Raw genomic sequence first — 12,527 nt, forward strand, 5'->3', positions numbered from 1 at the left:
GGAATGCCGGGCTGGTTGGTCGATTGTCTTGTGTGGGTGGCTTTTCTATAATTATTCTAAGTGCTGCATTTTCCATTAGATGCAGACAGTAGCAATAAGACGTCCTTGTGAAATGAGCCGTTTGCTCTATTTATATTTCGTTTTTGCTTTCTTTTCTCGTAAACTTGTAAGTAACCTACCGTTTATACAAAATATGACTCCGATACAGGCACTTAGAGGACTATCTTATGACGACAACAGGGGTATTTCATCTGCTTTCTATTGAGTTTTGATCACTGCTTTCGAGAATATAAAAATTGACCGCACATATTCAAGATAGGTTTGAATCTACATAGACAAAGGACAAAATCAATAGATCTGTCTCCAAATGGCACCAAATTCCGCTCAAACATAAAAACTGAAATCAAACACTCCGTAAGAAACGAACCAATCCCATCTAGCACCTAATCATTCTTCAGAAAATACTGTCAGGGGCAGTATTCGACATCTCCAGCCGGGCCTCGCCACTCGAAGTGGACAATGTCGATAATCCTTCGCAAAGTAGCAGGGCGGAGGAGAGTCCTCGTACTGTCTGCGAGCCAGGCTGCGTGTGTACGTGGCGAGCCTCGACATATATGATACAACAGGTCCATCTCTGCTCGTTTCTTCTTCACATCTGCGCCGTTGTCACCAAGCGTGCCGTACACAGTAACTGCTTTGAGGAGCTCCTGATAACTCCCATCCGTCTCTGAGGTATAGCTACAACGTTTAGAGTGTACACTGTCCCGCTCACAAGTACCAGCGACGAGTTCATATACCTTGTGCTGGGATGCCATAAGAGTCCAGTTGGCTATACTCATAACCACAAGAGCACTCACAGGGCTGGATTTGATAGCCCGAGTCGTAGCCTTCAGGCATGACGATATCAAGCCGTCGAGATATACACAAAGGTCCCCACGGATACCGCGCAGGATGACATTCTCTCGCAACTTTCTCTTTGCGTCGCTACGGAAGTCGATCAGATCACAGATATAACAGCATGCCTCTGCAAGCAAATGGTACTGCTCCCTAGTGATCTCCTCTTTCAGAGCGATCGATGCGTTCACAACGCCCACATAGATGGCCAGGTCGATGTAGCGGTGGCTAAGTATATCCGTGATATAGCTGCCGTATATCCCGTCAGGCCTTCGAGTGCGCGAGTGGTCACGGAAGTACCCCAAGACGCAGAACTGGAGCGTCACGGCTACGTTGTTGTTGAACTGCCAGTCGGTGACTTCGCCAGCCAGATGGCAAAGCTTCAGGAATGCAGTGGCTGCTGCGCCGACTTCCTGGAGTAGGAATAGGGATCGTTCGTCTGCTGCGTCGCAGTAATCCGCAATGAGGATATTGTTGGCAGCCTCTGCTACCGCCCTTGTGAGCCCTTCATCGCAGAACCCTCCACCGCAGGCAATAGCGAAGAAGTACTTTGCATCAGTGAGGATCTTGATTTGCTCGTTCGTCGGGTATAGTTGATGAAAGATGGAGGGATCCGTATCACACTTGGGGTTGGGTCGTCGATCAGGCGCATTTATCTCGGATAAGCTAGGCATAGGCCCCAGACAGGTTGTAGGAGGCTCCTGCTCATCCGCATTGGAAAGAATGTATTCGGCCACTGCATCTTCAAGGTGTTGTGCTGTGAACAGATCTCGTGGGTTCCATTCATCCTCCTTTTCGTTCACCAGTTTGGTCACTTCAACCATCTTCTTGATGGCGAGGCACTCGGTCTGCTGCAGCACGGACTCGATAGTGGCACCCTGGGGAATTGGATATATTCCATCACAGTCGCAGTATACCCGGGGATCATAACGTTGCGTCAAAATGTTCGTTTCATCGCAGGATGGAGGCACAGTTCCACCAAGAAGGATCTCTTTGGCATCGACCTTATGGCGGAACGACCTGATGATCTGCTTCAGTCTCCCAGTATCCATGAGCTGAATGAGGTTGTCCTCCTTGAAACAAGCAGACATCTCGCCGATGGGCAAGATATCTCCGGTGCCATCACCTACTCCATCTGAAGAGGTTGAGAGCCAGGCATTGATCCAGGCCAGATAAGCACCTAGCCTGAAGTTGCTGGAGCCATGTGGCAACTTCATTATTCCCAAGGTCATGGTGGATGAAATGATTTTTGGCCAAATATTGGGGGGGTATCAGATGATATCAAACACGAGGTTTGTAGACTTCTGATGATCTCACTAATTGTTTCGGGCGGAATAACAGACATTTTCATATCCACGCCGGGGGTTTCAGAGTAGTTATATTACCTTCTGGGTATGGGGATACTATGGACGGAGTACAGCAACAATGACCACTGTCTGCCCATAGTCGCATGTCAATGAAAAGAGGTGGGTATAGTCGAATGCAGAGTTCGCAACATTACTGAAAGGAATGGATACCATCAAAGCAAATCATCAGATAATAGATATAGCGAATTGGCCTTTGAGCGTAGAAACCTTTAGCGATGGCTCCGGCGACTGTGAGGATTAGTTGGCTAAGGGTCAAAAGGAGGCACTTAGTCTGTGATACGAAGATAACCCTGGAGGAGCCATACATTATAGAAATAACGAGTCAGCTGTTAGCCATCCATAACAAGGTTCTTCCGAAAAGTGGCCTCTTTGGATATTCGAATGAGTATTGTGCATACTACTATGTATGTACGTCTAACTAGACTCTAACTTTTCACGGCACATGTATAGGAGCACGGTACGGCGTGCTACGTATAGATGGATCTACCATGCGCCAGCTCCTTGCGGCCATACATATATTGCAGATACTATTGCAGGGATGCATGCTGCAGACATCAGTTGAATGCATGGGTCCTGCTTTGTTAGGGTCAGGCGTACACTTGAGGGGTTCATTGAAGATATATATATGTATACTCCTTATGTCGAGTAACTGAAACTAGGGATATCGTGTAACATCATTCTGGACTATGGAGAGCAGTTAGGTTAGCTGGTTCGCGATACTAACGCGGGAAACATATCATATTACCTCGTAACGCTGTTCTATCGACCCCTTTCCTGCTACCAATAAGGACACACGGTGTCGACTGCAAGTGGTTCCAGGCCAGGCTAAAGCGTGCATTATCCGTGGGTTGTCCGGTGGTCACATCAGCCAGACAGCGGTAGTTATTTTGACCTGAAAAGGGTTTTCTTCCCTTGCCCAACGGTCCCTGTTGAGAGTTGACATGGGCCTGAGAGGGGGCCAGACTCGAGCAGTTGATCGGTGAATGTTCACTGGTGTCTTTCTATTGAGCCAGGGCAGGGAAGAACAATCAAGACAAGGAGCTATTCCAGTAGATTGAGCTTTGGTAAGGATTACTTGTTCTCGATCAAAGAGACACGCATCTCATTGTTCTGTCCTTGAAGTTGAAAGCAGTCCAGGTGGCGCTTGGCGTCTGAGATCGGCCGCCAGACGCCACCCCCTTGTTCCTCTCGAATTAAACAAAGTATAAATCCAGGCACCAAACACATTTAGTTACCCAACACTTTCTCTGTGCATATAAAGGGCCCAAATGGTAGGCCTTTCTAGCTATCATCACTACCCGTTTATGTTCATTATGCCTGATAGTCGTCCGGCCACACTATCAGGGATTTCCGCTGTGCCATCATACGCTTCTGTTAGGACAAAGGCTTGAATCAATCTTTAATATACTCGATGCAGCTTTTCACATGCTTCGATGTCTTTGACATTTTGGACTCAACATGCTACTACACTGCCCACTAGAGTTATATTCATCTACATAGCTTAAATGGGAAGACACAGTGTAGTTGTTCATATAAGACTACACAGTGCCCTCGCTAAATGTCTAAGTCTCTCGTCATTGAGGAAGACTACTATCAAATACGTAGTATTGACATAAAAAGGGCTATTCCCACTGAAGTCCTCTAGAGCAGAGATGATATTCCATGTCAAATATCGGCCATTCGGACAACCAGCCACTAATTTGTGTCAGTAAGACAAGCTACATAATTTTAACATAGTTATTGTTACAACAACAAAGTGAATAAGCTAAGATACTCAGTCCGTGAGTATGTAACCAATTAAAAAGAGAAGTTAATGTAAAGAACTATAATGATAATAGTATGATTATATTGACGCTGATATTTCAGATCAGGAATTTCCGATTAATTGAGAGGTTGATTAAATAACTACTTGGTGAGCGAAGGCTTTAGCATTTCTTTCATACTTTAACGAGGTTCTACGGATCGTATATCACTCTCGCCTCTAGCTAGTTAAAGGATTTGGGTCCTGTGACAATAGCAGATTTATTGATACAAAATAATGTGAAATATAAAAGCAGAATACGAAAGATAACTAATCTGACTAGGCTCCCACTTCATCTTTTTTCCCTCCTCGTAACCCCTTTATCCTCCTCCCCCACCGTCATCCTCTTTTTTTTTTCGTTTTTCCTTTAAAAAGAAACAAAATAACAACTAGTTACAAGAAGCCACATGCAAATTCAAATCAATATAAACACTCCAAGTGCATAATATACCATTCTCATGCCTCTCATCATGCCATTCTTAATACCTCATCAAAATAGGAGATCTGAAAAGATAGCTAAACATCCTATTAGTAATAGGAGAAAATATATGTTTAGGGCATCAATACTTACAAAGGCCAATTTGAGAAGCTGAGTGTGCTAACATCAATTGGGCATTTGGCATGTTTCATTGGTACAGTAACAGGGAGGTGCCGATGGAAGCGCTTTGCCGCAGTTCCAGCACGCTGGGAAGGTGACCGGTTTCGAGAAGTTGTGTAAGGTACTTGGAAAGGTAATATTATTCAGGAGCAAAGCTGATTTTTGACGTTGTTGAGGCATGATGCTGCAAAGCGTATTCCAAGACAGATGATTTTAGAGTTGATAGGAATGCCTCAAGAGCTGTTTGGAGAGTCGCAATAATAGAGCGGAAGATAAATATAGTCGATAATTATTGTAGGTGAGTATATATGTTCAATTCATCGACCTGTTCTATTTTTTGGAGTTGAACCTAGCGGGTGTGGGGGTCATTGTATAGATAAATATCGAAGCACTTCAGGAAACCAACTATGAGAATTCAAGCTATAGCCTTCGTGCAATTGCTTAATGCGGTGGCTGCGCATCCTGTGATCAGACTCAGCCTTTAAATCTGTAAAAACCAGTATGCCTCATGCTAGAATAAACGTGCAGTTCCCATCTAACACTGATGTTATGTCTTGCGTGTCATTCAGACATTGGATTCCTCGGATGAGGACGAGGCGGATGCGGCACAGCAATTATTATGCACGACGTTTCTTAAATTAACCCTCTAGCTACTGCTATGTGTTTGGTTGCGGCGCATTGCCCGAACTTCGGTAACTATACATGGATTAGCCAGGCAGTAGGGCAAGGGATAGGGATTTCTCCAACACAATGCCTTCAACAACGCTCAGGTGAATCCCGGCATGGTGTATTTCTGGCGTATCCCTTCAGCCTCTTGGATACTCGTAGAATCTTCGTGAATACTCATATATCGCAAATCAAGTGGTGTTGTAAGGTATACGGAGTAGTTTTGGTCAACTTCTGTTATGGCGCCTCCAAGCTTTGACTACTAGTTAGTTAACTATTGGTCAGTTAGTCGCGTATGCAAGCCAAGTTAAGTTAGAGTTGCTGCCTAAATTTTAAGCCTCATTAAGTGGCAATCTCAACCTTCCCGAAAATCCTTTTTATCAGTTTGCTAACTAGTTACATATTATATGAACTTTACATAGTTTTCTATTGTCTCTAGGCATGAAGCAATACCCTTAATACTACCAACAGTCACTATCTCTATCTTTACATTAACCACTACCACCACAATGTCAGCATCTCGATCTATATTACGTCCAAGCTACAAATGGACTGGTTTTCGTGGCCTTGATCAGGATTCCGAAGGGTACAAGCAGATGCAAAAGGTCCTTGCTTCTGCAGACTTCGAATATCTTAAATCCCGAGCAATCCTACTCCGTGCAAAAGCTGAAATCTTGCCTGCTGATATTACCTGCACTATCGATACTACTCGATTCGCCTGCGGCTTCAACAATATAGTTCTCGAAGTCGCCTTTTCCGATTCAGTGTATTGGGTTGCACGTATCCAGTACCGTCGGGCCAGCGCGACGGGTTTCTGTCAGGATGTTATGTTGAGTGAGGTTGCAACAATGCGCCTTGTTCGAAGCCGCACACCGATTCCCGCCCCGGAGATTTTCGATTATGATATTTCCGAGAACAATCCGTGTGGATACCCCTACATTCTGGCACAGTGCCTTCCGGGTCAAACTTGTGACGGGCCTATTGCAAAATCAGCTCCGCCACACTGTCTTCCAAAAATTGCTCGCCAGTTAGCAAACGTGTTCTTTGAGTTCCAGAAGATATCATTTGACTCAATTGGGCCAGTTATGCCCCGTAGGGATGCCGGCACGGAATATGAAGTTGTCCCAATAAATCCCGGAGCAAGACTACCGCAAACCTCGCTGGAATATTTTTACAAGGACAGGTTGAAGGAGAATGAGAGGATTATTACGGCTCACCCCGGCGATTCAGACTGGCTTACAGCTTGCTGGGTTCTCAAGCTGGCTACCGATCATACGTATATTAACAATAGAATAAACGGTCCATTCCCTCTCTGTCATCTAGACCTACACTATGGAAACCTCCTCTTTGATGAAGAATTCAACTTGACTGGGGTTTTAGACTGGAGCCACGCTCAAACAATGCCCCTAGAACGCCTGGCACTTTGCCCGGAGTTTATCGCGTTTCCAGGCCTTTCTGACGAGGAGAATAGGTCCATTATCGAGTTCAAAACCCTCGTTATCCAGAGCTTGAAGGAACTGGAGACGAATGCAAATCATTCCCGGAATTTAACTTCGTTGTCAGACTATATGGAGTCTCCCAGAGCCGAAATTGCATACCTATGCCAGTTTAGCAATTCCCGCCAGGCTCTATGGTTTGCAAAGCGGGCCTGTAAGCTTATGTTTGGAGAAGAGATTTCTTGGGACCAGTTGAAGAGAATATACGGTATGAAACGCCTGGATTAAAGCAGTTCGCCTAGATGTAGCAACTACTTTCCCTACAGCTTAGCATAGTATTACTTGAAAATAGAGTGCATTAACTATCAGAACCTGGCGAAGTGCCATAAGTGTCTGATTCCTCCCCTGAATCTTCAGGTTCGGTCTCGCCATCCTCGTCCCATGGTATAGAAGGCTCCAGCATCGCACGCTTTCCAGTCAAAACATCAAGGTACTGTTGTTTCCAGCCTAGAGAAGAGCAGCCGTTATGAGGATGGAATAGAACTCTTACTATTACTGGATAGGACATGTGCCCTGCCAGGCGAGTTGCTTGATCTTCCATATCAGACCGTAGCTGTAGAAATCCAGGCCTTTCAGACGAGCCACAACGCCTGCTATAAGATGCTGACGTGATATCCGATGGTTCATTTGATAGGCTGAGATTCACTATAACTGATTTTAAATATGGAGTGTCCTCGCCCTGGGGCTGAAGAGCAAGGGGGCATATTTCACGCAGGCGCAAACGGAGACAATGTAACTGTGGAAGAAGCGCGGCAATATGTTGGCAAATGTGCCTTTGGCGTCCAGACTGTGACTGCGAGACTCCATAATGAATAAAATGGCTACCACAGGTATCTAATTCCAAGACAGTCAGACTATCGAGAGAGAGAAAGTTGAAGATAGTATCAAAGTATAGATAGTCTCGGCGTGGAAGCGTTGGAAATATAGGGGTAAATTCGCTCCACGCTGTAAATCGAAGCGTTCGAAGCACTTTGCCTTCATGGATATACGCTGCGAGCTTAGACAGATTATTATTTATACTGCTTGTCCATGAGTCGATGTAGGGCTGGATATTGCCATCATCCAAATCTTGAATGCAAACGCGGTTCCAGTCCATGAACCCACGCAGCTCGACCGTAAGTATTTTCAGGCTATGTTTAAAAAGATGGGCTCTCGTAGGTAGGCTTGGATGGGCGAAGAGTTTCGAAAGAGTTCCAGCCTGCAGTTCGATATCGGCATAGAAAATGTGGTGTGCAACTCCGTACCATCGCTTGCAGACAGTTAAACGGCCGATGTCATCTCGAAAGAAGGATGCACCTAGACACTCTAGCACCCATAAAAGAATTTCTGAAGGCAAGTCTAGTAGACTCATTCTATGTTATAGAGAAATATGGGTGGTATTGGTTCGTGGTGGATCCGCCGGCGGGAGTAATGTCAAATTTTCTGTTTCATGCTCACGTTTCTTTCCACAAGAGAGGTAGATTCGTAGATATGAGTAAATCGAGCATGTATAAGAAGTTATACCTATACATAGCAGTTCTTATAAAACAACATATAAAAAGGGTGTAAAGAATGAAAAACATTACCGCCGAGGATGGTTGACTGTTAATTATACTAGTCACGTGATGATATAAGAAAAGGGCAGTATTTAATCTCATTTGATTGGTCGGCTTTAGATTCACATAACGTGATGCCTTACGGAAGGACGAGATAAAATATTAATAATCTGTTTGTAGGCATCAACCTCTGGGTCGTTGCAGAGCAGAATCCACGATGACATCTTCATCCACCCACTACGAGGTCTACAAGGTCAAACATATGCTTGCGATGCAGGACCCCGAAGAGACAGAGACAAGATATCATATAGTTCTCTTCATCGTGACTGACGACAACGGCGACGGCTATACCCATCATGTCACTGGTGACATCACAGCAGGAATGACATACCAATGCAGACGAGATGAACGCCCCGAAGCCTTAGAGACCTTCCATAAAAAAGAATTTCTTGGGCTGGTCTCCAAATCCAGACATCCAGCCGAAGTTGACCGTGTGTGTTTATCTATACCAGCGCCCCATTCTCAGAAGCGGTTCAATCCCCAGACCATGCGCTATGAACAGTTCAAACCCGACGGGTCATTTTATGCTCCGGGTGAGCCGCGTCCAAGGTACTTCAAATGCACTGAGTGGATTGAGAATAAGGCGATTCCTGCTTTGTTTCAAGCCGGTGTCCTTGAGCAAGGCGCACCTCTGAGATAATTGGTGTGCGGGTCGCTATAAAGAACTAAAGACAGATTTCGTGGTTCCATGCGTGCCATGATATAACCACATTATATAAGGTGGCTTTCTTAGGTCTAGGAACTAGGATATTCTTCTGATGTCAGAATGCAAAAAAAAGACTGGTGAGAGTCTCTCTTTAACAATGCTGCCGTACAAATCCGGGCTCTTCCCGTTAGTAAGTCTTTTATCTTTCAGGTAATGTGCACTTTCTCATCAGTCCAAGGGTCCTCACCAGAGGCCCTCCAAATTCTAGGAACCACATAACCAGACCTCCGTATATGTTATATAGGTGATGCTCCACAAAAAGGAGATTGTTCTATGCCATGACAAAGATGTGTTGGATAATTTGCCCTATTATTTAACTAAGACAGCGTGATAGAATGTTATACACTTAACTCTCTACGCCGATACTGAATATATCTCTATTTAAATGGCCTTTAATTTGACTATTAAAGACACCTGCTAGCTCTGCATCATGAACGTGGTGTCTAGATACTATAGAGATCAAGGTAAAAACTTCAGAACATTGCTAGGCCAACAATCCAACCGCCCGAGAAGATCCCCAATATTACTTTATGCCTTAGCAGCACACTTGAGGGCCATGTATTTCTCATCACCTGGCATCAAGTTACGGCATCCCTTGAGCAATGTCCTGTGGTCTGGAGAATCAGAGCAGTCGGAGGTCCTACAAATTCGTTAGATTTTAAGCTTGCTGTTGCTTCCCTGGGTTTTAGATAGAAGCTTACAGGTGTAGGTCACAGACAGTATCCTTGAGGAAGTTAATGGATCTATTAATTTTTAGTAGATGCATCGGCGTAGTACGCCAAGATACTATTCAGACAGAACATACAGTGCGCCGGTAGGGGTGGTACATTCACCCTCAATTAGATGAAGGGTAGATGAAGACGAGCATCTGAAATCAGTGTGACGAGTTCCCTATCCTTCGTTAGACAGTAAATGTTGAAAATGTTCTAGAGAACTCACGAGGTCATCGCCAGGTGCAGCAAGGACGAATGGCACCAAGAGAAGAAGGGTAGTGAAGAACTGCATATTGCCTGTGAGAGGAGGTTTGAGATTGATACTTGAAGGTAAGGGTTAGATTTTGAGCTGGCTGAGGAAGTTTGAGAGATTATTCTTGCCGTGAGAGCGAATGATCCAGATATATATACCCGATTCCGCAACTCAACTATAAGCGTAACTACACTGGCCCCTTGCTCCTGTTGACTGGGCCTGGAAACATCTTGAGATGTTTATGTAAAGAAAACGTAAACTTGCAGCATAAAAATAGAATGTACACCAGGGTCTCAAAGTAAAGCAAGGGGTTTTACCCGGCGTATTGTTCAAATGCTTGGATATCAGGATCCTTGGGCAGGTTGCATCCCGCTCAATTCCTAAAGTAAATGACGCATGCATAAGTAGTAGTGGATATCTCAATTGCCGTATTCAAATCACGAGAAGGTATCGTTGCATTCTGCAATAATTATGTCCTTCTGGTCATTGATATTGTGTGTTCCTTTATGATAGACGGGACGGCCCGAGCCGGGGGTTTTACCGTCAACAAGTCTGAGAAGTCGTGGACCAATATTACCGCCCCGAGACATTCCACGGAATGTTGCCTGGTCATTATATAGACAGCGGTCCTTACTATTGCCAAGGGATACCTGTAGTTGAGATATATTAATTTGTAGCTGAGGTTGAAGTTGACAAGAAGTTAAGCAGGAAGAGCTGGCGATCTTCCGTGCTGAAAAAGTGGCCCAAACGCAAATATAGTAGCATTGATCCATAGATCTCCACAGTGATATGCAGTATGGATATATGTATAAGCAGGGCTAAGGTGCTGGTCAGCGGGGAGAAACATACCATCTTCCTAGCCAAGCCGGCATGTACTCGGGGTCGACAAAACTAACTACAAAAGTTCCATAAGATACCATGTATCTCTTGTTGATTGCTAAAGCAGGCAGGCATTCGTATCTCCGCAAGCTGAAGTCATAGCTCTAATATATCTGGGTATTCCTTTCTTCTAACGTCACGAATGTTGTGAAATTCCCCGAGAAGGTCAATTAATTGACCAAGATGTAGCTATGCAGCCGGAATAATCCCTGTCTAGTGAGATGCACAACGTGGCACTCCAATAGGCCCCTGATTCTACCCCATCTCCCGGTTTTCTGGTCTGCAACCATGGTTCAAGCCGGGAGATCTCCTTGCGAGACAGCTGCGGGACTCCATGATCCAGTCGGATTTAGCTTCTGCGTCCGTGCCGCTGACTCTGCATATTTCCAGCTCAAGAAAAGCATTAATACTCAGTATATGCATGTTTCCCCCGCATGACCTAGAACTACATGCTTGCGGTAGTTGACATGCAATTGGGGGCTGAAGGGATTCACTCCTTGTATATCTGCAGTATGCCGAATATGCCAGCAATAGGATTAACAACTAGACGGAGTGTTCGGGTAGCTGATATCCCTTCCCTGGGCCCTAGATTGAACAGAACCGCCCTCAGAGTTTAGTACACAGCGACTGCACATCTGCATGTCCCTGGTCTTGACCCCAGATGCGACAGAAATTCCAACCTCCAGGTAATAAAAAGCAAGCATTATTGCAGCCAGAAGACAACAAACACATCAATATATTGCCATATATAGGGAGCCTCGCAGGGTCTTTATGTGTCGTTGAAGGCCTGGTTATAAACAAATTTCCGAGCATCCTTTCTTAGCCGTAAATGTCCAGGTGATAGGATAGAGCAGGTATACTTCAAGGTGGCCTGACATTGCAGTTCATGAGACCTGGTAGTTGTCCATACCTGATCAGTACTGTTGCGGTCCTGCTCGTGCCTTCATCTCCAGTTTCTCCGGAAAGGAATATTAGCCCTGTTGACTAGGGATGATTGTCGGCTTTTTCAGCCTAATTAGTTATGAGAAATCTTGCTTGGTGGTAGCGCCCACATTAGTTGGCTATATCTTCGTTATTGTTTTCCCATGATCGTCAACTCTGCTTGCGCTCAAAATATGTCAGTAAATACTCATAGGCATCTCCTCATATATGATAACTGTACCCAGTCTTCTCGCATGGCTTTCCGTGCTATCAATCCCCCTCAGTACATGGGGTACTAAAGGCCCCATTTCGGGTGGACAAGTTTGCTACCATCCTTCAGAGAGGCATCCTGATCATTATCGATGAATATACGGAGAACATGTTCAGATAATCACTTTCCAAATAATAACTGCTGCAACATCAAACATTATGTCAAATATAACCCAGTCTCGCTGCCACCAATTGGTTTGGGCTTCGCCTTTTTGGCCGAATTACTTGCCATCTTCTCGAGTAATTCATTTTTCATTGGCCATCTAAATGGTATTATCAATAATTTTAATTGGTGAATGGTTTTCAACAGAGGAAATCAACCAATAAAAGCTTCGTTGCTAATAAGCATATTATATAATAAACTTTCC

At 44.7% G+C, this 12,527-nt stretch overlaps 6 protein-coding genes across 6 annotated transcripts; 2 read left to right on the top strand and 4 right to left on the bottom strand.

The window, feature by feature from the left end:
- Positions 1-467: 467 nt before the first annotated feature.
- MCYG_04424 (conserved hypothetical protein) lies at positions 468-2,126 on the bottom strand (the record flags this gene model as incomplete). Its single annotated transcript, XM_002846641.1, has 1 exon — positions 468-2,126. One exon carries the CDS (start codon positions 2,124-2,126, stop codon positions 468-470), a length of 1,659 nt encoding a protein of 552 aa, XP_002846687.1.
- A 3,709-nt stretch (positions 2,127-5,835) lies between these two features.
- Positions 5,836-7,050, top strand: MCYG_04425 (uncharacterized protein; the record flags this gene model as incomplete). The annotated part of the gene is made up of 1 exon (XM_002846642.1): positions 5,836-7,050. The coding sequence occupies one exon, from the start codon at positions 5,836-5,838 to the stop codon at positions 7,048-7,050; it is 1,215 nt and encodes a 404-aa protein (XP_002846688.1).
- Positions 7,051-7,120: 70 nt separating this feature from the next.
- On the bottom strand, positions 7,121-8,173 carry MCYG_04426 (conserved hypothetical protein; the record flags this gene model as incomplete). The annotated part of the gene is made up of 1 exon (XM_002846643.1): positions 7,121-8,173. One exon carries the CDS (start codon positions 8,171-8,173, stop codon positions 7,121-7,123), a length of 1,053 nt encoding a protein of 350 aa, XP_002846689.1.
- Positions 8,174-8,574: 401 nt separating this feature from the next.
- On the top strand, positions 8,575-9,057 carry MCYG_04427 (conserved hypothetical protein; the record flags this gene model as incomplete). Its single annotated transcript, XM_002846644.1, has 1 exon — positions 8,575-9,057. One exon carries the CDS (start codon positions 8,575-8,577, stop codon positions 9,055-9,057), a length of 483 nt encoding a protein of 160 aa, XP_002846690.1.
- A 594-nt stretch (positions 9,058-9,651) lies between these two features.
- MCYG_04428 (uncharacterized protein) lies at positions 9,652-10,128 on the bottom strand (the record flags this gene model as incomplete). The annotated part of the gene is made up of 4 exons (XM_002846645.1): positions 9,652-9,763; positions 9,825-9,866; positions 9,929-10,014; positions 10,063-10,128. 4 exons carry the CDS (start codon positions 10,126-10,128, stop codon positions 9,652-9,654), a joined length of 306 nt encoding a protein of 101 aa, XP_002846691.1.
- A 398-nt stretch (positions 10,129-10,526) lies between these two features.
- On the bottom strand, positions 10,527-11,391 carry MCYG_04429 (uncharacterized protein; the record flags this gene model as incomplete). Its single annotated transcript, XM_002846646.1, has 4 exons — positions 10,527-10,694; positions 10,724-10,739; positions 10,939-10,984; positions 11,256-11,391. The coding sequence occupies 4 exons, from the start codon at positions 11,389-11,391 to the stop codon at positions 10,527-10,529; spliced, it is 366 nt and encodes a 121-aa protein (XP_002846692.1).
- Between the last annotated feature and the right edge of the window lie 1,136 nt (positions 11,392-12,527).

The sequence above is a fragment of the Microsporum canis genome, genomic scaffold (assembly GCF_000151145.1).
Source record: "Microsporum canis CBS 113480 supercont1.4 genomic scaffold, whole genome shotgun sequence".
NCBI lineage: Eukaryota > Fungi > Ascomycota > Eurotiomycetes > Onygenales > Arthrodermataceae > Microsporum > Microsporum canis.